This window comes from Oryx dammah, unplaced genomic scaffold (genome assembly GCF_014754425.2).
Source record: "Oryx dammah isolate SB20612 unplaced genomic scaffold, SCBI_Odam_1.1 HiC_scaffold_18, whole genome shotgun sequence".
Taxonomy (NCBI): Eukaryota; Metazoa; Chordata; class Mammalia; order Artiodactyla; family Bovidae; genus Oryx; species Oryx dammah.
In genome coordinates, this window is record NW_024070202.1 from 88,400,244 (window position 1) to 88,425,981 (window position 25,738).

Below are 25,738 nucleotides of genomic sequence, written 5' to 3' on the forward strand. Positions count from 1 at the left end.
CATATACATAAAACAAATATATACCTTAGAGAATAATTATGAAACGTGGTGAATATCCTTATTGATAAGGAGAAGAAACCTCATTCTTTGTTTCAGCTGCATAGTATTTCATTGTGTGGAAAGCCATAGTTTATTTAACCAGTTCCTTGATGATGGACATTTTTTTCCAAATTGCAAACGATGGGCAATGCTGCAGTGAATAACAAAGAAGTGTGATTTCTGGGGGAAAGTTTTTGTGCGTTTGTAATTCAGATAGAAATTTCCAGTCTCCTGTTTCTTCATTACAAACAGTTTGGAGCCAGTGCCTGCACATTTCACCTTGCTCAAATTTCCTACCTTACTAAAATATGTATGCTTGTACAGAGGAATGGGTGCTGTGAGCAAAACCAGGCCAACCCTAGATTCCAAGCAATTCCAAGACAAAGGCAGAAATCGATATTAAGTCATGCTTACCTAAAACAAAACAATATGTCCTGGCCACAACCTTTGCCCTTCCGCATGTCTGCCCTGCCATTCTAGTGTGTAGCCTGACATTCAGATCTGGTATCTGGTATATGACATTCAGAACCTAGATCAAACTCCTATTTAAATATCATCGCAGTCCCTGGACCTGAGGTTTAGCCTCAGGCTCTGGTTCCTTGTTTCTGTTGCTTATTCTGCCTGTATCCCAGCTCTTCTGTTCAATGACTTGCAAAATATTTTGGGGTAATTGGGTGTTTTAAGTTATAATCTTGACCATGGACATTGAAAACAATCTTAGTAAAATTTCATAGGCCACTAAATTGCTTTATAGTTCAAAAACTTTGAGTAGAAAACTGAGGATTTAAATCAACCTAATGTTATTTTAAGGAGCTTAGTTAAAAATAGTTTGACAGAGGGAACGTTTTATTCAAAATGTGGTCCTAAGATTTTGTGTGCTTTTCCAAGAAAGCTGTTGATCTTAACTGTAAGAAATTTCAAGTTCTGAAGGAGAAGTAACACTTTTTGACAATGACTAAGTGTATATGCTTATGTAAAGACAATTACTCTTTCAGGTTGTAAAATGTTCCTGCTTCATAAAAAACATGGCCTTTCACACTGAAGAGTGAATTTCCTGTTAGCACAATAACACTGAAACAGGCATTTTCATATACTTACAAAACTTAAGTTCATTTTTAGGAAGGGAAGCAGTTTTGTACAATCAGGACAGTCCAGTAGTTCTAAAATGTATGCAGATGGAGGAACACTCATGTTCTTCAATCATGATGTAGAGTTATAATAAAATTCAGTACCTAATGATGAATTGTGAAACTTATAGTGATCTTATCATATAGTAGATTATATTATAAACTTATATGCATGAAGTTATTAAGAAAAATGTATGGGAAAATCTCTATCCATTACAATATATATTTTCTTCTGCTGGAACAATTAGGTCTAGCTTTTACAATACTGATATTTCATGAGAGAATAACTTAAGAACCATCAGGATAAGACAGTGATTAACAGACTAAGGCAATAATATCCTTCAGAGGAAAAAAATGGGAGTCTATTATTGGCTTTTCCTCTAATTAGCAGGTTAACAATTATTTCTACAGAGTTGAACTCAGCAGCTCTGCTCTGTTTTCCATTCTGACAAACATTTAGCATATATATATTTATTACTGGCAACAAAATACCACTCGGAAAATACTTTCCTTAAAGGTTTGGAAGTAAAACACTGCATTTTAAAATTTCCGATAAAAATTGGAAACATGACCTTCAGGATATCTGCTTAAACCCTGTGGATTTAGGAGCAGGCACTTGGAGTCTTAAAGGTTTTGAAAACAAATACCAATAGCATGAAAGAAAAAGAAACAGAAGAGTTGTAGATTAGGCAAATTAATTCCTTTCACTAATACATTAATATTGAGATGCATGTGTATGTTTTAGGGGAATACTTTCCAGAGTATTTCCTCTAATCTTACAGATTAGTATGAATCACCATGTTCTATGGAAGAAAAAACTACCCTGAGTGTATAACAGAAATTTAGAGTGGCAATCAAAATTAAAACTAGCAGGATTAATTTATGGATGTAAAATATTATTATTCTTCTGTGTTGGTGATTGTTAAAACTACTGTGAAGTTCTTCCAAATAACTGGATCATGCCACTTTCATCTCTGTCCTGGATTGACAAGAGCTTCCCCCAGGCTTCCTGCCTCTTTCCTGTGCCCTTTCCTTTTCGGGCTAGCCTCAGCACAGCTGCCTGAGGAATCCGGTTAAACCCAAGTCATTCTTCTCTCCAAACTCTGTAATTCCTTCCCATCTCATTTAGACTGATGGCCAAAGCCTCAACAAGGTCTTGCAAGACCCTTCTCTTATCTCTCTGTCCCTTTAGTCAATGGGATCTTTGAAGTCCCTGAAACACAGCAGGCATGTGCCTGCCTCAGGGCCTTTGTATCTGCTTTGCTCCTACAGTTCCCCAGACATCCTCCAAGATTACACTCTATCTTCTTTTCATATCACTTCTTTTCAGATTGCCAAGGCATTCCCATCTAAAAAGAATCCTTCCTTAATTCTTTTCTTTGCTATTAACGCTTTCCAATGAACTCTATATTTATTTGCTCACCTTGTTTATTGTCTGTCTCCCTTGCAAGGATTTAAGCTCTGTGAAGGCAGAGGGCTTTTGTCTGTTTTGCTCACTACTGTATTCCTAGTACTTAGAATGGGAACCTGGTATACAGAAGGTGCTTGATACAAATTTTCTGAACACTAAATACTCTGATTTCACGCAGGTGCCGGGGCCCCAGAGACCACCAGGACACACCTGTCATTCCGTGAGTTGGGTGATGACACGTGTAGCAAAGGAAGATGCACCCATGGGAGCTGGAGTGTCTCAGTGAGAGGGGGTCAGACCGAGTTTAGGTTGGGTTGGGTGATTTGGCAGAGGGTCTGAGAAAACAGGGATTTGCTCTGGATTGGATGTGGCCGGGACACAGGGGCACTTTTATGTTGAATAAAGAACAGAAGTCATTCATTTAGCAAGAGAGGGATGTTTGATGTTCTGAGGGTAGCCCTGGGTTCCTGGTTTTATCTCTGCTTAGACACGATGAAAAAGGGGCCTTGCTTAGTCTCATTTTATTATGATGTGAGAGTAAACATATTTGAAGTTTGCATTCTGTGAGATTGTTTATGACTAGTAGGAGAATAAAAAGGCCTAGTTGTGAGTGTTCAGAACTTCTGAAATCAGCAGTGGTTAGGAGAATGCTTTTTTAAAAATGTATCACAAGCAAGTAAACTTTGGGGGAGGAAGGCGTGAGAAGGGACATAGGGATAAGCAGAGCAGAGAGACTTCTCTTCAAACTCTTGCATCTGTACATGACAGACCTTGGAAAAATCCCTGATGCTGGGAAAGATTGAGGGCAGGAGGAGAAGGGGACGACAGAGGATGAGATGGTTGGATGGCATCACAGACTCAATGGACATGAGTTTGAGCAAATTCCAGGAGTTGGTGATGGACAGCAAAGCCTGGAGTGCTGCAGCCCACGGGTTTGCAAAGAGTTGGACACGACTGAGTGATTGAACTGAACTGATGATGGGCCTTCTCCCCTAGGGGGGCCCCTCTCCCTCCTCACCATCCTTCACGGTCAGGACAGGGTAGGCTTACTCAGGTGAAGTCTGAAGCCTGCTTGATAGTAAACAGTCGCCACCTTCTTGTTGCTGGTGTCACACTCTCCTCTCAGTGGATGAAGAAGGTCAGAACTGTGAAGTGAAGGTCAAAGCAGTGGCAGCTAAGCCTTCATCACTGTGACTTCCTTCTACCAGAGGAGGTTCTGAGGAGAAAACTACTTCTCTTTACCCTGTGGCTTTCCTGTACATGTCACTTTTCTGGGAATCATTTATCCAGGGCCCTTCAAAGTGCCTTCATTGAAGTTTCCCAGTTGGAGGAAAGGAGTTTGTCCTTAATACATGTTCCAGAACAAACCTAAAAAGAGAAAACTGGTTAATAAAATTTAGGGGAAGAATCCAGGTTGAACTACTCTTGCATTCCCACTCCTAATATCCTGCCAGTTCTTCCTAAAATGTCACCACTTAGAGATTTCTTTAAAGGAGTAAAACTTCCTGGACAGATTGTGAGAGGGAGGAAGGGAAAAAAAACAAGGAAGGTGTTCCTGGTGACTCATGGTTAAGTGTGGATAATTCACAGATTGCTATGCTCTGACGACTAGTCAAGATACAGGTAGAACTGGGCAGTTAGGATTCTGACGGCCTGAGTGGGGTGAGGGGAAGTGGTCGAGGGAGATTCTGAAGCAAAGGGCGGGCCTGGAGAGGTTCCCCTGTGAAGGAAGGAGGGTGGGAGAAGCACACCGATAACGATTGCACAATGAGGGGAGGGAATAGCACAAAGTGTCTGGAGGTGCCCAGTGAGGGAGTCTCCTCTCAGGAAACCATGGTTATTAGGAGAGTGACTGAAGGACACCAGTGCCATGACCTGCCTGTGTGGGAAGACAAACAGCGAACAGAAGACACAGGCAGTGAATTTCCCTTATTTATTTTGCCTGTATTCGCTTCCACCTGCACATTTTATCAGGAGGTCTGCCAGCCGACTGCCAGGGACTGTGCACCTCCCATTAACTGGAATAAAAAGATGGACAATGTTCATGAACAGTGAACAAAGGATAGGAGCCAAGAACCACTTGGTAACTTTGTAGTAAACGAATGAAGACCTTAGTGTGACAGTGATGAGGCAGCTGGCCAAAGGGGAAACAATAATCAGTGGAAAGTGATGTTTTGAATAAATGCAAAAGCCAGAAGCATTCTGGGAGGACAGATTTTTTTTTTCTGTATACATATGTAAACTTCTCTAACATAAACTGAGAGAAAAAGTTTTTTTTCTATTAATGTACTACCTTACGTGCATTCATTTTTTGTTATCCTGAGGCAAAACATAATAAAAAAATTCAAAGATAAGGGGCAGTTTTGAAGACTACAATTCTTATTGTACTCATAAAATTATACTCCCTTGAAACTATTGTTCTCTTCCAATCAAAATTTATGCCTTCAGTATATTTCATGTTACTAAGTAATCTCACTCATCTGTGCAGTGAAGAGGAATACAGATATTTATTCAATGCATGGGTGAGGAAAATACCTACCTCTATAGCTCTTAAAAACTGATATTTTGCGCATGTTCATTGACTTGTCCTGTGCTGTGCTTAGTTGCTCAGTCGTGTCCAATTCTTTGCGACCCCATGGACTGTATCCCACCAGGCTCCTCGGTCCATGGGGATTCTCCAGGCAAGAATGCTGGGGTGGGTTGCCATGCCCTCCTCCAGGGGATCTTCCCAACTCAGGGATCAAACCCAGGTCTCTTGCATTGCAGGCGGATTCTTTACCGTCTGAACCACTAGGGAAGCTCACTCATTAACTTAAGACTTTTTAAATGTCTTTGAATAAAGTCTTACTTACAATTATTGTTTACCTCAGTGTCCTAGGTCTGCGAAATCTTATAAGGTTTGGCTGGTGACACCTGGTGGTTAAAAATGATAATTACATATAACATGCAGCCTATGGTGATGAGCTTTCCTGTGAGAAATACATGCCGCGGTTTCCTTGGAAGAATTTCTGTCTGAGTTCCTGCTTGGAAGCAACCAAAACAAAGCCTCTCTGACCTGAGCAGAAAGGCACTGTTCCATGAGCACAGTGCTGCCACCTAACGTCCACACCGTGGATATCAGATTCTGGATGTCCCAAGTGTCCACTCCTGGACACAGAAATTTCTATTATCACTGGCACCATCTTATTATCACTGGCACTGTCTTTTTGCCCCTTTGATATTTCCAAGATCTCAATTCAAAGTCTAAAGTGGGATAAATATAAGTGACCTGGCCACAGTCACATATTAGCACCCTAGCTGCAAGGAAGGCCAGCAAAGCAACCAGACATTTGGCTTATTGAATGAAATAAGGAAAGGTATTATAAGATTAAATAAATATTTATTCAAGACCTAAGAGCAGAACCTGAGATTTGATAGATTTTCCAAAATGGTACTGAATACTATTTTACATCTTTATTTGATCATAAGATTTTTTTGAAGGCAAGGACCAGATCTTAGTCATTTTGTATTCTGGACACAGCATCTGATGCTCCATGAATGTTTGTTGAATTGCATTGCTTGCCCTTGAATAGAAACTGGGTCACTGCAATCACTTTTGTGTCTCAATTTATTTACAAGGATCTTTAAGACCTTTAAATAAAATGCACTTGGATATAAATATAAAAACTATAATAACCAGCTAATGTGTTTAAGTCTTTTTCCTGAAAATTATCACTAACAGAAAATTAAATCTCTCCACAGGTCTTACAGAGTGATATTAAAGTGGAAGATAAGATTTTTATCTCATCATGAAACCATTATCTGAAGGACAGCTAAGGTTTTATGTTGTTCAACCAATACATCTCATATCATGGCTATTCATACTTTTCATTCTGAAGTCTGTCTCTTCCCTGAAACCTGCCCGACTTCCAGTTTATCAAAGAAAACCCTTTATAGCTGCCTGGAATGCTCCAACAGATCAGTGTTTGATAAAATATAATATAAGGCTGAACTTGAAAATGTTTCAGGTAATTGGAAGTCCACTGGCCAGGGCCAGGGGGCAAAACGTCACTATATTTTATGTCAACAGGTTGGGATACTATCCATGGTATACACCCCAGGGAATTCCCATTAATGGAGGTCTCCCCCAGAACATAAGTTTGCAGGTACATCTGGAAAAAGCCGACCAAGATATCAGTTATTACATCCCTTCTGAAGATTTCAGTGGACTTGCTGTTATAGACTGGGAATACTGGCGACCCCAGTGGGCCAGGAACTGGAACACAAAAGACATCTACAGACAGAAGTCAAGAAAGCTTATTTCTGAGATGCAAGAGAATGTATCAGCTGCTGATATTGAATATTTAGCCAAAGCAACCTTTGAAGAAAGTGCAAAAGCTTTCATGAAGGAAACCATTGAACTGGGGATTAAGAGCAGACCCAAAGGCCTTTGGGGATACTATTTATATCCTGATTGTCACAATTATAATGTTTATGGCCCAAACTATACTGGGTCATGCCCAGAAGAAGAAGTTTTGAGGAACAATGAGCTCTCTTGGCTCTGGAACAGCAGTGCTGCTTTATACCCTTCTATTGGTGTCAGGAGATCTCTCGGAGACAGTGAAAACGTTTTGCGTTTCTCGCAATTTCGGGTGCATGAATCTATGAGGATCTCTACCATGACATCCCGTGATTATGCCCTGCCTGTGTTTGTCTACACAAGGCTAGGCTACAGAGACCAGCCTTTACTTTTTCTTTCTAAGGTAAGACGCCTCTTGCCAAAGATAAGATTTCTTCTTATTTCTGAAAGAGACATTGCTTTGTTAATTATGTTCTTATAAGGATTCTCAAATAGTAGTCCATTAGGAGCATAATTCCTCCTTTGAGTAGTCATCCACTCAGATCCTCCATTTATACATACTAAATTTGAATTATCTTATTTATTATTAGTCTTTCAAGGAACAAAGTATGTAGGGAAGGGGGTTAAAGTACAATGTCAGTAACTACTTCTGCTCCCCAACTTTGATTGCTCTCTTGCAAAGGTTACTGAAATGGTTGGGGGTGAACAGTTTGGAAAATCAGAGAGGACACTGTAAAATGGGATAGTTTGCTCATATGTGTGGAAGCAGAATTGTAGGCATTTCTGCTGCTGGCATCACCATTAAAAATCTTAAAAGAAGAAAAGTATTTTCTTTTTAATGCACAATAGCAGGTTTGATAAAAGGCATAAGGGAGGCACAACAATATGAATACACTTAGAAATAACTAAGATAGTAAATTTTATGTTTTTCTCCACAAATAAAAATAATTTTTAAGGGTATAAGGGGAATCATGAATCTGCTAAAAGCAGGTAGCTGTATAGATTTAACCATCTGGTTTATTCTTGAGTCTATGACCACAACTCATGGAAAGTTGGTAAGAGTGGTATGAATTTCTGAGTTCAATAATAAATTCATTACTAGTAGATGGTCTTGTAACTCTAGGTTAAAACTTACAAATAGAAGTTTTGCTCTATTTATTCTACTCAAGTCATATATGTAGCCAAAGATGTCACACAAACTGTGTCACTTTTAAGACAGATGAAGCTAGCTAAACTTAAGTCCCTTCAGTCCTGTCCGACTCTTTGCAACCCTATGGACTGTAGCCTGCCAGGCTACTCTGTCCATGGGATTCTCCAGGCAAAAGAATAAATTTCTCCAGGCATAAACTTTTTATGATGAGGAGGCTTGAGCCTGGTTCACCTTCACGTTTGCAGAATAGAGGTGTCTTTAGATATTGCTGTACCCTAGGGGTGGATCATTTTTCTTTTTTTTCCACTATTACGAGTTTCAATTCACCAGCACGAATTAAACTGTAAAGATGTTCTGGTATTAAGCAGCCAAAGGAAGAGATTCAGAAAACACCCTAGTGAGGGCTCTACCATGACCAGTAGGTATCTATGGAGCAGACAGAGAGTAGAGCTTACTTCTCAGAAAGCAAAATGATACGAATCATCAGGATTTGGTAAACACTATGCTTCTGACACTGTTGATGAGATGAGTAAGGAAAAAAATTCTCTCTTGTAAACTGATCATCGTACTACCTAGAATAATCAGCAACAACTGATTGAGAATGATAGGAAAAGTTCTAGAATTGAAAGTTGAACAACACCTTCTTATCTATGAAACTTCTTTTGCTTTTCAATGTTTGCCTCAAGCAAGTTCCTTTCTTTAGTGATAACACATTAAGTTTTGGAAGAAATAATAAACTTAAAGGACAAAGTGTTCATTTTAAAAGATTAGATTAAACAACTGCTACATTCTGTGCATTCTCCAAGCTGATGGTAAGTTCCTTCTTGAATAACTACAGCCTCAGAGACATACTGTTCTAAGGGAAAAAGGAACAACAGTTAGAGTCTCACCCTGAAACAATTTTCTTTTTGAGTCCCATGGTATCACTCTGTAAACTTTCTGGATGGCAAGGCATTTCCTCATGTTTGAAACCATCAAACCACCACTTTATTCCATCTTCCATAAAAATCTGCCCATAAATTTAAAAAATCTGATAATTCACTTATACCAAATTGTAAATGCTAGTGATGACTTCTATTTCTGACTTTCTGAAGATATCTGCATTTTAGAATGTGTGGTGCATGTATACAGAAATGTAATTAGGATTAGAAAAACAATTTATCAATAAGTGGCAAACCTCTTATATCTCCAGACCTCAGCGCCTCACTGCTTAATCTACAAAATGGCATGATATTATCTGCCTTACCTACCTAGGAGAAACGTTATGAAAAATGAGAAGATTAAAAATGAAAATTTAAAGTGTTAGAAAAATATACATGGTGTAGCTGCTCACTTTCTAATAAGTATCAGAGCCTTGAACTTGAAAGAGGATATGTAAGAATGAAATTTCAGTCAGTAGCCATTATATGGGGGTTGTAAAATCTCATTTTACACAACAGATTGCCTAAACCACATATATAAATGCAATGTTGATATCACTTGAGCTGTGCTTTAAAAAAAAATAACAAAAGGGATTTTCTTGGTTATTGATTTAAAGATGTTTTTCCCAATAATTAATATTCCCTCTGGTAACACACAAAGGGAGCTTATTAGTGATGTTCCAGCTCCGCACAGTGGGCTCCTTACATGCGCTGTGGTAAAACTTGAGGGACTAAAACCCAAGTGTAAAGAATAAATCCTCTGTGGGCCCCTGCTTTCTATTTCCAAAACCTTGATTGAGCAGAGAATCATGGGTAGGGCATGGCAGCCTTGCAGCATGCTGGGACCTGAAAGATGTTGCTATTATGATGCTGTTCATTTACTTCTCCTTTCGTGTGACATCACTCATGTGGCCCAGCTCTCAGGTGGTCCCAACTTACTCCTAGAGGCATCTTATTTGCGACTTCAAGCACTGAGTAGTGTCCTTGCTTTTCTGGTCCCCTAAACATAGCTGTTCTGTGATTATTCAGCACCCTTCTCTCCACTAGGTGACAGTGAGCTAATTTGGTCACTGAGAGGATTTGGCCTAAATATCTACTAATGACTCCTTACCTCCAGTTAACATGCTAGAAGACTTGCCATTTTGAATCATTCCCAATAAACTCTCTTTGATCAAGACTCTCAATGACACATTGGAAAGAAACCAACATTTCCTCCTGATATCAGCCTCAGAATGGGTAGCTTTCACCACGAACACCTGTAGTTTCCCTAGTTACTGCATATGGATCAACAACATATAAAGAAGAATTGTAAATTTTGTGTCTACCCCTCCCTCTGATGACAAAGCCTTAAACTAAAGGAATTCATGGACAATTTCTTGTTTCCAGTTCAGCATGCAAGAAGCTTGAAAGTTGCCACTCAGCCCTAATAAATAAAAGGCTAAACAAACTGAAAAAAATTCAACTTTTCTTAGAATAATAAGAGAAGTGTGGGCACACAGGGAAAATTGGTGCCTTCAAATCTGGAGAGACAGACAGGTGAACACAGAGAAACCCAGCTTACCAGATCAGAAACCCTTGAGCAGAAACCTCTGTGGGAACCACTGACAGAGCATGGAAAGCTGAACTGTAATTAGGAAACTGCTGGTGGTTCAGCAACAACAAGACTGAGAGATTAAAAACTCCAGGGACACCCAGTCATGGGGACTGGGGGAGCACACTTTCCCCTGCAGGAGCTCACTAGGTCCTTCTAGCGAATATTGGAGAAACCTTCCCCTCATGCATCTAATAGGTGAAGGAGAAAAGGAACCATTTTGAGTATTCCAGAGCATTCTGTTCTCTGTACAAGGTCCACCCCCAGGAGAAACTGTTTAACCACAGCCAAATTGCTGAGGTTTTACCAGAACCTAATTGATCTGCAGAAAAGGAAACCCAGCTCCACCTGGTTTTAGATTTCCACTTGGAAGAAGGAACATACCCATCTCTAGCCCCATCTAGCCAGCCTGTCCCACCTAACAGGGAGTGGGGGCAAAAACTGAGAAGCAGTTGTGAAGTTCACAGTCCAGGGGCAAAACCTCACTAAGACTGAGATCTAATCATAGGACTGTAAAGTCTTTCATTACGCCCACATCTTACTGGCATATTACTAAAGGTCTATTTATAGCAGCTACTCTTGTCTCAGAAGGTAAAGGATCTACCTGCAATCAGGAGACCTGGGTTTGATCCCTGGATTGAGAAGATCCCCTGGAGAAGGAAATGGCAACCCACTCCAGTATTCTTGCCTGGAGAACCCCCCTTGGACAGAGGAGCCTGGCGGCTACAGTCCATGGTATCTCAAAGAATCAGACACAACTGAGTGATCACTTTCACTTTTACCTCGTATGAGCTATCTACTTATGGAGAAAAATCAAATCATATCTAGCTATCAAGGAAACAATTACAAGACATAGTAAAAGGCAAAAACACAACTTGCAGAGACAGAACAAACACCAGAGCTTGACTCAGATACAGTGGGGATGTTGGAATTATCAGACCAGGAATTTAAAACAATTGTGATTAATATGCTAAGGACTCTAATGGATGAAGCAGAACAAATACAAAAACAGACAACATAAGCTACATGAGAGAGATGGAAGTTCCAAGAAAGAAGCAGAAAGAAATGCTAGCAATCAAAAACACTGTAACAGAAAGGAAGGATGTCTTTGACAGCTTTATTATTAGACTAGACACAGCTGAAGAAAGAATCTCTGGCCTTGGAGATATCACAGTAGAAGCCTCCAAAACTGAAAAAGCAGAGAGAGCAAAGACAGGAAAAAAAAAAAAAAACAACACAACAGAACAGAACATCTAAGAACTGTGAGAGAGCTAAGGTGTAACATACACATAACAGGAAATCATGGGAGACTGTTAGGGGATTCTGCCCCTCTGATCATGTCGTGTGACTATGACATCTCTGTATTCAGGAAAGTTTCAATGTGAGTGGAGGGAGAAGCTCTGCTCCTTTAGGTCTTTGTTAAAAGAGGCAATGGACCTGGACCCAGCAGAGTCCTCATTCTGAGCTCTGCATCACTTACTCCTCCCTTTCTAGTATTTCTCATATCATAGATAATTCTCAAAACCATTTCACTTACACTATCTCATTTGAGCCTCACAAAAACTCCTCCCCTTCCTGTCACATCATCTCTGATCTGTTCAGCAGACACTGTGGTCCTGGGAAATGGAAAGAGATATGAACCTGAAAACAAATTAAACCAAAATTACCAGAAAATTTCCCAGAAAAAAATTTTTTTTTTGAAAACTGAGATTGTGAAATCTTTCATTTAGTGGACTATAAAAGTGCGGGTGATATGAATATAAAATGTCTAAGATAAAACACCATTTAAAAGTTCTGCTTTTAATTTCTATCAGATTGCCCAATTATATTTCCAGCACATAACTGATGGAAATTAATCCTTGAAGTAAAAGGTTAATGCTTAGCATTCAAAAGAATGAGAGAATATATTATAACATAGCAAACTTATTTAGAAAATCAACTGCAGAAAATTAATTTAGGAAGCCAACTGTACACATTCAAGTTTTAATTTCCCTCTGAAATTACCTAGATTCATGTTAATCTTTAAACACTAAAACAGTAATCCTTTAGGATTACAAAACCAAAACTCTCTCTGCAGAAATTTTGTTTTCGTCTATCTTAACCATATTGAGAAAAATCCCAGTGGCCTTACCCTGACTGGATGAATCATAAATAAACCCATTAATCAGGTACAAATAATTAAATACAAATAATTTCAGGGACCAAATATAAGTGCCAGATCAAATCAGATCCTGCAGATCTATAACACTGTGTTCCTTTGCTTCGACAGGGAATCCAAATGACACAAAACCCCTCCAATAGAAAATAAAAATGAAAAAAAAAAAAATCCCAACGCTCCCCACCCTCCACCCCAAGCCACTGCAGAAGCAAAGTTTTAGGAGAGTTGCAAACTGAAAAGGGAACTTGGCTGAGATAGCTGCAAGACATTCCTCACATTTAGAGAAGGAAAACTTTTGGCTTCTGTTTCCAGGTCATATCCTTATTGTTGATTTGTGTGTGTATGCCCCTGGTCAACTTTGATGGAAAGTACTAGTTGCTCAGTTGTAGTCAAGTTTTTGAGACCCCATGTGCTGTATGTAGCTCTCTAGGTTCCTCTGTTCATATAACTTGATTAAACAACTTTTAATGGCTATTTACAGGCTGTCTTAAAAATAATATCCCGTTTGGCAAAATATGTTTTAAAAACATGTATTTAATATGTTTTCTGTATGATTATAATTTCTGAGCCCTGGTTCATTTATTTATAACATTTGCATTACTCTAAGAAGTTGGAGAATAGGTCATCCTATTTTATTGAATTTAGCTCCCAATCCTAATTCCTGGCATGTTGTTTTATGTTCAAATGAATAATGAACTCTACTGTCTTCAATCTAGCAAGATCTAATCAGTACTATTGGAGAAAGTGCTGCCTTGGGAGCTGCGGGCATTGTTATCTGGGGAGACATGAATTTGACTTCATCTGAGGTAAGACAGTTCCTTAGGGGTGTAGTTACTATTATTTAAATTCTTGCTCTGTTCTCCAATAAAACTTTAATCAGATCTCTCAGGTCTCCCATAGTAAACCTGTTTTATGATTAAAGTCCAATTTACCACCTGATACAGAGAAGGACTTTATTTTGCGGGGCTCCAGAATCACTGCAGATGATGATTGCAGCCATGAAATTAAAAGACGCTTACTCCTTGGAAGGAAAGTTATCACCAACCTAGATAACATATTTAAAAGCAGAGACATTACTTTGCCAACAAAGGTCTGTCTAGTCAAGGCTATGGTTTTTCCTGTGATCATGTATGGATGTGAGAGTTGGACTGTGAAGAAAGCTGAGCGCCGAAGAATTGATGCTTTTGAGCTGTGGTGTTGGAGAAGACTCTTGACAGTCACTTGGACTGCAAGGAGATCCAACCAGTCCATTCTAAAGGAGATCAGTCCTGGGTGTTCTTTGGAAGGAATGATGCTAAAGCTGAAACCCCAGTACTTTGGCCATCTCATGCAAAGAGTTGACTCATTGGAAAAGATTCTGATGCTGGGAGGGATTGGGGGCAGGAGGTGAAGGGGACGACAGAGGATGAGATGGCTGGATGGCATCACCGACTTGATGCACATGAATTTGGGTGAACTCCGGGAGTTGGTGATGGACAGGGAGGCCTGGTGTGCTGCGATTCATGGGGTCGCAAAGAGTTGGACACGACTGAGCGACTGAACTGAACTGAACTGAACTGAAGATTGTACTAAGGGCTTTTTTGTTTTGAATTTGCTCACCGATCATAAAACCCTTATGAGGTAGGGACTAGCATCCTCATTTATAGATGAGGAAATGGAAGGATATCTAACTATAAGAGCTACTTAGGCTTGCTAATGGTGAAGCTGCCACTAACTGCAAATGGTACAACTCTGGAGCCCTTACGTTTAGCCATTATATAAAATGTGTGATAGCATATTTTGAAAAATGGAATCAGTAATTTTTAATATCTACACTGAACTTATTTTTCTTCCTTGGAGAAATTAGCTGAAAATTAATAGTATTTAAAGTAAGGTTTATGTTTTTTTCAAATTTCTTCTGGCTCAAATACTATCTACCCTTTCTAGTTTTCTCCAATCCACATTAATTGCAATCTCTTCTGTATTTCCAGACGCTGTCTGTTCATATCTCTATAGTGTAATACATTTTGCATTGAATTATACTACTTGTTTCCTCAGTGATTTTGTTAAATTGAATTTTTGCAAGTTCATAGTGATTTGATATTTTTTTAATTTCACATGCTCAAGTTGTTGCTACTGAGATGCTGCTCATGAAACTGTTTGTGACAATATAAAGTCTCCTCTGTCCACATATGAGAATTAGGTAGACACTGAGAGGATCAGTACCTGACTCTTCAGCTGTGATATTTCCCTCCAGTCCATGTGGTTCCTGAGAAGATGGTCATCAGGAAGCTGGGTACACAACCAGGTGGCCTCCATTTAGAACACACAATAGGAAGAATACACAAATGACCTGGTCAGCCTTCTAGGCATCCCTGTCTTTGAATTGTGCAGTGGTGGCTAGATCCCAGGGTGGTAGGTATTAGAGCATAACTAACAGGAAAATCTGGAAGGCTCAGGTTGACAGTCAACAATAATTTGGTAGAACAGGAGGATTCAGGTTCTAACACAACCCTGAAAGGTGGCCAGAGGACAGAACTTTGGCATGATTTCTAAATTTCGGCTTGTTCCTCTTTTTTTTTTTTCTTTTTTCACACCAATTAACTTGGGATCTAGAAGGAAGAAGAAACAAGGATGTAAATTGTAAGAAGGCATGGTCACGTATGCTGACACTGGGGCCCATTCCAAGCTCAGTTAGCTTATAGTCTCCATCTCCTGTCACGGCCATCTCTCATTTTTCAGGTCTGGGTCCCCTGTGTTACAGCACCGAGACTTCACAGGCAGGAACCAAGCCATTAAGTTTCAATCCAGTTCAAAGAGCTGCCTTGTGGGTCTAGATACACCGACCCTACCAGTACTAGAAAAAACACTAAATCCCATTTGTTTCTCCATTTCTAGGGCAACTGTACAAAGGTGAAGCAGTTTGTGAGTTCTGATTTAGGGAGCTACATCGTCAATGTGACCAGAGCCGCTGAGGTGTGCAGCCTTCATGTCTGCAGGAATAACGGAAGATGCATAAGGAAGGTGTGGAAAATGCCGGATTACCTTCACCTGAACCCTGCGAATTACCACATAGAGGCCTCCGAGGATGGAGAATTTACTGTGAAAGGCAGAGCGTCTGACACAGACCTGGCAGTGCTGGCGGAGAGATTCTCCTGTCATTGTTATCAGGGATACCAGGGGGCTGACTGCAGAGAAATGCAGACGGCTGACGGCTGCTCGGGGCCTTCTTTTTCGGGCTCACTACTCACACTGTGTCTGCTCGTTTCCACAGGTTATCTAAGAGCAGTCAGTGGTGAGATAATTGAGCTTAAAGGGAATTGTGTGGCCTCTAGAGTCATCACTTAGGGAAGAGATGAAACTTGTGACAGTTTTTTTCTCACATGAAATCCATTGAGAGGCACTATAAGTAGACATGCGTGTCACTTGATATAAACAGGAAACATTGCATTCTTTGGCTCCAGTTTGGCTAAGAAGCTAGAACCAGGAGTAAAATCAATGCACTCTTCTTCCTTATTGGAATGTTTAAGCTGTATTTAACCTAGAACTACTATATTTTAGTCTTCACATGAATATAGATACATAAAAGTATCCACATAAATACGAAATTATTGAGTTTAAAGACTGGTTTTCCAGCTAGCAATTTACTTAAGTATATATTACTAAGAAATTATCTGATTTAACAAATGGGGTCACCTCAGGGTGTGACCTGGTCATCTGGTCCATTGAAGAGGATCAAATGCAGAATTCCCATTCAAGCCTATGTTCAAACTTCTGGCTTCTTCTCCTTGCCTGGGCTCGATGAATGCAGAACCAGTGACTAATGTAACTTCTCACAAGGGCATGAGAACTGAGGCAAGGGGAGCTGTCGTCAACTCCCTGCAAAGACATCCATTCCAATATGACGCCTCTCTCACCCACCATGAGTCTCTCCCGCACAGACGCTGATCATGTAGATACAGTGAAAGATTTCAGGATAGTATTCATGCTTGCGTAGTCTGACATTGCTCTAGATGTAGAAACTGGAGCCATGCTAGTAACCCAAAATCATTAATAAAAAATATTTTAGTAAACAGCATTTAAGGGACACAGAAGTGCAATTGTGAAGGGATCCTACTAAGAAATACTCAATAATTTGGTCCCCACATATAAGTTTAGAGTAGTGGTTTTAGAACCAGTTTAAGTTTAATTTGAATCACTATCCTTCTGGCCTTGTAACTCTGGGCAGGTTACTTATAGTCCTTTTTCACTGAAAATTTGTTAATATAATTCCTAACTCAACGAATTTTTCTGAGGAATAAATGGGATAACACATCCCACGCACACTTCAGCTATTAATACCATGTTGCTGATCTTCAGTTATCTTTCTTGACCACCAAAGTAATGGAAACACATCAGAAAAAGCAGAGTCTTGGGCAATTTTGTCTTTCTGATGCTATGTTCTATATATAATCACTTATGCATGTGTTCTCTTGAAAGGCCTGTTTCAATTGATAGGATTTCCTTCTTTTGGAGACGATCTACTTGGAAGGTAAACTCAAGAAGGTATGATGCTCTTATGGAAGGCGTGAGAGTTGATTTACCCTCCGCCTCTGCCTCTGTTGTCTTTCTGTGAAAGATGATACAGGTGTGCCCTTTCCAACTCTGGGTCCCTGCTTGTCAGGGGCTACTGACATTGTGACACTGTGAAGGTCTAATTTCTAAATGTAAAATACAATCAAATCAAAATAAAAAAAATTATAATACCACTAAAGACAGGTAGCATCATGTAGATTAACTTCTTAAAAATTTTCATTTTTTAATTTTCATATCAAAGATATGAAACCTTATAGAAAATTTGTAACTATAAGAAATGATGGAAATCACCAGTAATCACTATAATATATACTGGTAACTTTTGGTATATTTCCTTCCAACCTTTCTTCTAAAAATGTTTTTTTTTAACATGATTGTAAATAAAAATACATGTGTACCTTTGCATCTTGTGTTTGTCATTTATCCATACATTACAGTTTTCATGCTAATTCATAGTCTTAATAAATATTATTTAAATTATTTTAAGGTCACATCTGGATATAGCAGTTTTCCTTAAATTTTGATTTTTAAATATCAAAGTTTTACTATTTATTCCTTTTATCACTTCATGGCAAATAGATGGGGAAACAATGGAAACAGTGACAGCTTTATTTTCTTGGCTTCAAAATCACTGCAGATGGTGACTGCAGCCATGACATTAAAAGACACTTGCTTCTTGGAAGAAAAGTTATGACAAACCTAGACAGCATATTAAAAAGCAGAGACATTACTTTGTCAACAAAGGTCCATCTAGTCAAAGCTGTGGTTTTTTCAGTAGTCATGTATGGATGTGAGAATTGGATTATAAAGAAAGCTGAGCACCGAAGAACTGATGCTTTTGAACTGTGGTTTTTGGAAAAGACTCCTGAGAGTCCCTTGGACTGCAAGGAGATCAAACCAGTCAATCCTAAAGGAAATCAATCCTGAATATTCATTGGAAAGACTGAAGCTGAAGCTCCAATACTTTGGCCACCTGATGCAAAGAACTGACTCATTAGAAAAGACCCAGGTGCTGGGAAAGATTGAAGGCAGGAGGAGAAGGGGACGACAGAGGATGAGATGGTTGAATGGCATCACTGACTCAAGGGACATGAGTTTGAGCAATCTCTGGGAGTTGGTGAAGGACAGGGAGGCCTGGCGTGCTGCAGTCTGTGGGGTTCCAAAGAGTTGGACAACACTGAGCAACTATACAACAACATCAACCCCTCATTAGAGAAGACAATTTCTGTATCATCTTTGTAATTCATTCACCTATTAATTAATTTGGACATTAATCAACATATTAAACATTACTTCTCATCAGGCTTTGAAATATATCCTGAAAAAACAAAAGGCCTTGCCTTCATAGAGCTCATAGTCTTTCTGGGAAGACAGACTTTCAACACACAAATAAGCAGTTTGCATCAGATGTTAGATCTACGGGAAAAATAGAACAGAGTTGGGGAGCGTGGATTTTCATATGTTGGGTGGCTTTGAGCAGATAATGTTTGAATGATAGAGAGTTGGCTGTGGGGATATTTGGGGGAGGGTATTGCAGGCAAATGTATCAGAAGTGCACATTTGGGGGTGGGCCTGGTATGTTCAAGGAAGAGCCGAGAGTGCACTGTGGTGGGATACTTCCCTTTACCACCAGTTTCCCTTGTTCATTTTCTGGTCTTTAGCATTTACTACCATCTGACATAGTACAGGTCATATATATTTTCTTATTTCCTGTCTTCTCTTACTAGAATGTAAACTAGGAAAATGAGGATTTCATTTTATTCACTGCCAGAACACTACTTGGTACAGTACCTGGCACACAGTAGATGCCCAATAAGTACTTGAGTGAATGAATAAATCAGTGTTTCAGAAACCTGAATCAGTGGAAGTTATGTGTTACAGATTTTTAAAAAAAATTCTGCACATTGATAGTTACTGCAAATCATTCTCCGGCCTTGTTCTCTTCTTATCCTAGTGCCTGAGTCTCTGAAACCACATAGTTCAACTCCCCTGTGAAGAGCTGAGGCTTGAAGAGAATAAATCACTCAGCAAAGTCAAAGAACCAGTTTGCAAAAGAGAGCAATATGAACTCTGAGTTGCCACATTTTCTCTTCACTATAATTCTTGTTGCAACTCAATCCAAATATATCCATTCAGCTTTTGACCATAAACTTAATATGTGTTTATTAATTTGGGCTGTGACTACTGGTTATGTTGTCAGTCTCCAGATCTCCCAGCTGCAGACAGTCTGTTTAATTTGGCTCAATGCTCCTGGACAGGAAGTCTACCTCTAAAAGCTGCTTAATGATGGCCACAGCTTCTTGGGACTGTCCTAACTTCCCTTTATGGAAACAGCAAGGTGTTCAGGCTCTCTGATCTTCAGCGTTCTCCTTGACAGAAGGAAGATCATAATGGTATCTTTTCCCCTTGTATACAGTTTTGATCATATCAAGTAGATAAAATACTTAGCATAATACCCGGCCCATAGAAATCCCCTACCAAATGTATTACAAAGCACTTTCAATAGTACAGTGGGATAGCATTCAGCTTAAAAAGGAATGAGGAAGCTCTCTATCTGCTAATGTCAAAGAAGTCTGAAATACAAGTGTTTTGTTTAGGTTTCATTTTGACTTCTCTCTGATCATATTGAGGGAGACTCAATCTTACTCATGTCCAATTACATTTTAGAAAGAATTCCCAGAGATAGTTAAACTAATCTAAAGTTTCTTAAACATCTGTTGGGGATGGAACTCTAAAGTACACAAATATAAAAGCCATAAGTGACTGGCCAACTAAGTTCAAGGACATAATAATCTCATTAAGAAAAGGGAACCAGAAGAAACCATTACCAAGCCATGTACATCAAATAAAAAGTGATATACAGAGCTATCAATTTTTAAGCTATTTGCTTATTCTAAATGTTGAGCAGCAGCTCTATTGTTATTATAATTTAAAATTACAGAATAAAATCTAATACTGGGAAAATATTTTGTCAAAGTCAGTGCTCATATTAATATTATCCCTTTTGTTTCTATCAGAGGACTAAATATATAAAAAGTTACTTCTTCCTTTGTCTTTATTACTAATCTTAAGAACTTGGAAAATGTTTAATGTTACTGAATGTTCGTTTATGAACTTGACACTTTGTTCCTCTCTGCGAACCCAAGAGCGGTCAGTTTTTCATTTCAAGTTCCACTTTTATTGTGCAGACTTAGAACTCTATTCTGTGTCTGGAAACTAGAAGTCTTAGGTCATTATTGAGACCAGTTACTGCATTTTAAAATATTTATTTATCCTGCTGTATCAGGTCTTAGCTGTGACATATCGGATCTTCGCTGCAGAATGCTGGGCCTTTCATTGCATTGAAACTTCTCTCTACTTGTGTTGGTATGGTCTCCAGAGCGAGTGGGCTCAGTAGTTGCAATGCACAGGCCTAGTTGCCCTGCAGCATGTGGGATCTCAGTTCCCCAACCAGAGATCGAACTCATGTCCCCTGCAATGGAAGGCGAATTCTTAACCACTGGACCACCAGGGACAACCTCCTCCACTTATTACATTTTGTTCTATTCAGATACTGAAAGAAAGGAATTTTCTGCAGTCAAATTTATTGTAACCCCAAAATAACTTAAAATTATTTTGTCAAGATGAAATATATATATAGTAAATGTATTTCTAATCTTCTAATGATTACACTGTGTTTGTACACCTAACTGTAATAGGCTGCTACACTTTTTCACCTAGGAGCATTTGTCAATTTTAATTTGCCTATATTCTAGCAATGCATATTTCCCCCTGGATTTAAGAAATCTGCTCTCATTCCCTTTTTAAAAAATATTAGTTTATTTTTCCCTCTGGAGGCAGATAGTTCAAGGCTCTGCTTTACAAAGAAGAGAGGGATAAGAGTTGTTAGACTCACTGCTTCTAAGATGCTGCATGACTTTGTAGCTATCACATCTTAAATTCTTGCTGACCTCAGTCATGATAGTTTATTTATTTGTGTGTTTGGCTACCTTTGTATTTTCAGTTTCTTCAGTTGTGTCCGACTCTGGGCAACCATATGGACTGTAGTCTGCCAGGCTCTTCCGTCCATGGGATTCTCCAAGGTGAGAATACTGGAGTGAGTTGCCATGCCCTCTTCCAGGGGATCTTCCCAACCCAGGGATCAAACCCATGGCAACTCCTGCATTTTCTGCATTGCAGATGGATTCTTTATTGCTGAGTCATCCAAGAAGACCAACCTTTGATTATCAGTTTGTATTTTGTTAAATTTAGTGTGTGGGAATTCTAAGTGTCAAAATTTGGGTTGCTTTCCTTCAGAAAGAATTTTTAAAGTTATAATATTTTAATGGAGATAAAACTCACGTATTACATCAATTTAAAGTGCGTGATCTAATGGTTTTTAGTTTATTCACAGAGTTATGCTTTCATCACCCCATCATATTTTGGAACATTGGACTGATGCTGAAGCTGAAGCTTCAATACTTTGGCCACCTGATGTGAAGAACTGACTCACTGGAAAAGACCCTGATGCTGGGAAAGATTGAAGGCAGGAGGAGAAGGGGACGACAGAGGATGAGATGGTTGGATGGCATCACCGACTCGATGGACATGAGTTTGAGCTAGCTCCAGGAGTTGGTGATGGACAGGGAAGCCTGGTGTGCTGCAGCCCATGGGATCACAAAGAGTTGAACATGACTGAGCGACTGAACTGATCCTGATATCGCTCCTAGCAAAAAATTCCAAGCCCATTAACAGTCACTATCTATTTGTACCCAACCCCCAGCCTCCTTAGGGAATCACTTATCTGCATAAACACACCTGGGCATATGTGGGAATAACATTTGAGAGAGGCCACCAGGCCTAATTGGGTAATATGTTCTGCTATACAGCTGTTTGTAACTAAAAGAGTTGTAAGTCTTTCAATGCTTTCTACTTAATACCTTACAGATCAAAATTTTCTCCACAAGGAAACGAAGACATTTACTTAGTGGACCCTACACATCCTTCAGAAAGAAAATAATCTGTGATACTAATTAAAGTCAGTATCAGGGAATATTTTCTAGTTACTCCAAAAATATAGTAAGGATGTCTTTTATGAGTGATAGTGCAGGATCAAATTCCATGTACCTTAACCAAGACCAAGCATCTTCTTTTCAATCCAGTACCTCTTTTCGTAAACTTTCAAGATCAACATCTACAGTTACTTATTTGGCCTTCAACTTATTGAGAACTGATTTTCCCAATAACTTTGTCATCATCAGGCCTGACTGTGGAAATCCAAAAAGAGGTGAAGAGGAGGAGAAAATGCATTAGACATGATTAATCATTCGTGGCTAAAGCGGGATGGACTAAACTGTCCTGACTGGGTGGATTCCTTCTGTCATCTCATTTAATAATCACAAGTAAACACTAAGATGTATCCACATTGAAATTAAACAGTGGGCTTGAACTTCTCTAACTCTATCCTTTCACTGACTCTTGACCCACCCAGTGTTAGCAGACGCTGGGCAGACCCCCGCAAGGCCCCTTCTGTTGCCTGTTGTGTATCCCCTCCCCCAGACTCACTGTGCCTCCCTCCTCCCTCTCTCCCATTCAGTGTGGTTTTGCTTCCTGCAGCCCTTGCATGTATCCCTGATATGGTCAGGCTAATGCTGCTTCCTGCAGGACTTTACATGAAGCTGCACCCTTTCTTAGCTTCATGCCCTTTCTTCTGTGGCCTTCATTCTCTAAGAGGTTTTTTCCCTGAAAAACCATCCCTCACAAATCACTTGCACATGAAACCTCATCCTTGGGACTGCTACGGGGAATACCAACTGAATCTCATTTACTCTCCAAATATTTAGGAAAACAATCAAGCAAACAGGAAAAAAGAAGCTAGCCTTTTGCATGGAAACAATACCACAGACAAGTCAAAAGAAATTGGACAAACACATTTGGGACATGTGACAAAACACTCATTTCCCTGATATATAAGAGCTCTTGAAAGTGAAAGTCACTCAGTCCTGTATGACTCTTTGTGACCCCATGGACTGCATAGTCCAAGGAATTCTCCAGGCCAGAATACTGGAGTGAGTGAGTAGCCTTTCCCTTCTCCAGGGGATCTTCCCAACCCAGGGATTGAACCCAGGTTTCCCACACTGCAGGCGGATTCTTTGCCAGCTCAGCCACAAGGGAAGCCCAGGAATACTGGAGTGGGTAGCCTGTTCCTTCTCCAGGGAATCTTCCTGACCCAGGAATTGAACCTGCACTGTGGGCAATAAGAGCTCTTAAGCAAATCAATTCAAAACAACTCAAACCTAACATGGGAAAAGGAGATGAACCAGAAATTAAAGCAAATAAAAGATGCATAGCCCAATTTCTCAAAATAAAATAAATTATTATTAAATGAGATATCATTTTTACATTACTCAGATTGGCAGAGGTTCTGCAAAGCATCATAATACAGTGTAGTTTGGGTGTGGGGAATGAGCACTAATTTTTGGAGGAAGTGTTAACTGGTACAATCTCTGTAGGATTCAGCTTTATATATTATACACTGTAAAATAGATAAGAATTGTCTTTTCAACTCTGACTGCCCTTTCTTATTTTTCTCTTTGAATTTTGTAACAGCATTTGCTACATTCTGAATGTTTGTGCCCATCAATCTTCATATGCTGATCTCCTAATGCCTTTTGTGATGATATTAGGATGTGGGCCTTTTGGAGGTGTTTAGATCATGAAGGATGGGTGCCTTTATAAAGAAGCCTCGAAGAGTTTGCAAGACTCTTTCCTCCAAGTGAGGACTGCAACCTATAAGAGGGCCCTCATCTGATCATGCTGGAACCTTGATCTGAGGCCTCCCAACCTGCAGAACTGTGAGAAATAAACCTGTGTTGTTCATGAGCTACCCAGTCTGTGGTATTTTGTTACAGCAGGTCAAATGGATTAAGTCAGCACCTATCAGTCTGAAAATACTTGTTTGCTGTTTTTCTTATTGCTTGTTTCTTCCTATTAGAATGCAAACTCCAGAAAAACAGATCCTGGTCTATGTGGTATCCTCCATGTCTGTGCTTGGATGTGATGAATGCTCCACTTTAAATAGCTGAATCGTTAAGCAGTTGGCACTTGTAGTGTGGTTTGAAATGGCCCAATGGTTCTAGAACACTTCCTCTATAGCCCCCTGCAGTGTCTGAAATTCTCATTTAGGCAGTCAATGAACACACAGAGAGAGCCTATTAAACTATTCCTTCACGAAAATATAAACAGAAGTAAATTAGCTAAGGAACTGCAGCAAGAAAGGAGTAAACTTTAACTGAGGCTGTGGACAAGTGGAGATCAGAATCATGCAGTAGATTTTAATTGACTGTAAATGAGTAGATGACAGACCTTGGACGGAGGGTGGGGAGCCTCACTTGGGTTGTGGAGATTATCCAACCCAAGTAGGCCAAAAGACGTCTTAAGATAGTACAGAAGAGAAGCCAGATTCCAAACCAAAGCAGATGGAAGACTACAGACAGTGTCCATCAGAATGCTCTGCACAGGGAAGTGAAGGCAAGGGTACAGGCGAAAACTGAACGCATCGGGACAGTTCAAGCAGAGAGAAGCAGCGGATTAGAGCAACAGCCTGGAGAGAACACAGGGCTGAGAGGAGAATCCATTTTCTGGGTGAAGGGGAAGCATTTGAGGTGCCAGTGATTTTAGACTGAAATAAAGGAGCTCCCCAATTTTACCTCTAGTAGGAATATGGAAGGGGCAGGGTTGAGGTGTGGGGCAGTCTCTGTCCTTCCTTGTAGGACCCTCTGTCATCGTCCAGATGCTGCCAGGGCTACACTTGACTGCAGACCAAAGCTACAGGAGACAGAGGGCTCCGGACACAGCCTAGGTTCCACCAAACCACTGGTTTGGCATTTTGGTTTCAGTCACAGCTCTTCAGGCACTTCCTAGAGTTGTCTTCCTCAGATTAAAAAATATATATACATTCTAAGGGAGAGTTCTTTGGTGGTCCAGTGATTGGGATTTGGTGCTTTCACTGCCATGGCCCCAGGTTCAATCCCTGGTCAGGGAACTGAGATCCCACAAGATGAGTGGTGTGGCCAACATTTTTAAAATGATAAAAATTCTATTCTATGTCTTTTAAGATAGCCAGAAACATCTCAGACATCACCCCAACCAGTCTTTTGATAAAATGAATCTCTTGAGCTGAAGAACCCACAGGGCCTCATGCAACTGGTTTCTTTTCTTCACCTGACGTTCTGCACTATGGCTCTCCAGGACTTTCCCAGTGGACTAAGAATGGTTCTGAAATCTGAATCCAAGGGATTCAACTGAAATTTGCTCAGCCTGAGGTAAAAAGAAGTTGAGTGACATCTGTTGAGTGACAACCAACTTCATAAGGTTGTTATTAATATTAAAGGTGTTAATATGTGTAGCATGTCTGAGAGAGAAGGAAGGAAGAAAGAAGGAAGGAGGGAATAAAAAAGAAGAAAAGGTA

The 25,738-nt window shown here is 39.8% G+C and overlaps 1 protein-coding gene across 1 annotated transcript; it reads left to right on the forward strand.

The window, feature by feature from the left end:
* Positions 1-6,365: 6,365 nt before the first annotated feature.
* HYAL4 (hyaluronidase 4) lies at positions 6,366-16,062 on the forward strand. Its single transcript, XM_040259886.1, has 3 exons — positions 6,366-7,319; positions 13,452-13,541; positions 15,613-16,062. The coding sequence occupies exons 1-3, from the start codon at positions 6,366-6,368 to the stop codon at positions 16,060-16,062; spliced, it is 1,494 nt and encodes a 497-aa protein (XP_040115820.1).
* Positions 16,063-25,738: the final 9,676 nt, after the last annotated feature.

Coding starts and splice junctions, on each gene's coding strand:
- HYAL4 (XM_040259886.1), top strand. CDS start 6,366: ATGAAACCATTATCTGAAGGACAGCTAAGGTTTTATGTTGTTCAACCA. Junction 7,320..13,451: donor CTTTACTTTTTCTTTCTAAG/GTAAGACGCCTC, acceptor TCTTCAATCTAG/CAAGATCTAATCAGTACTAT. Junction 13,542..15,612: donor TGAATTTGACTTCATCTGAG/GTAAGACAGTTC, acceptor CTCCATTTCTAG/GGCAACTGTACAAAGGTGAA.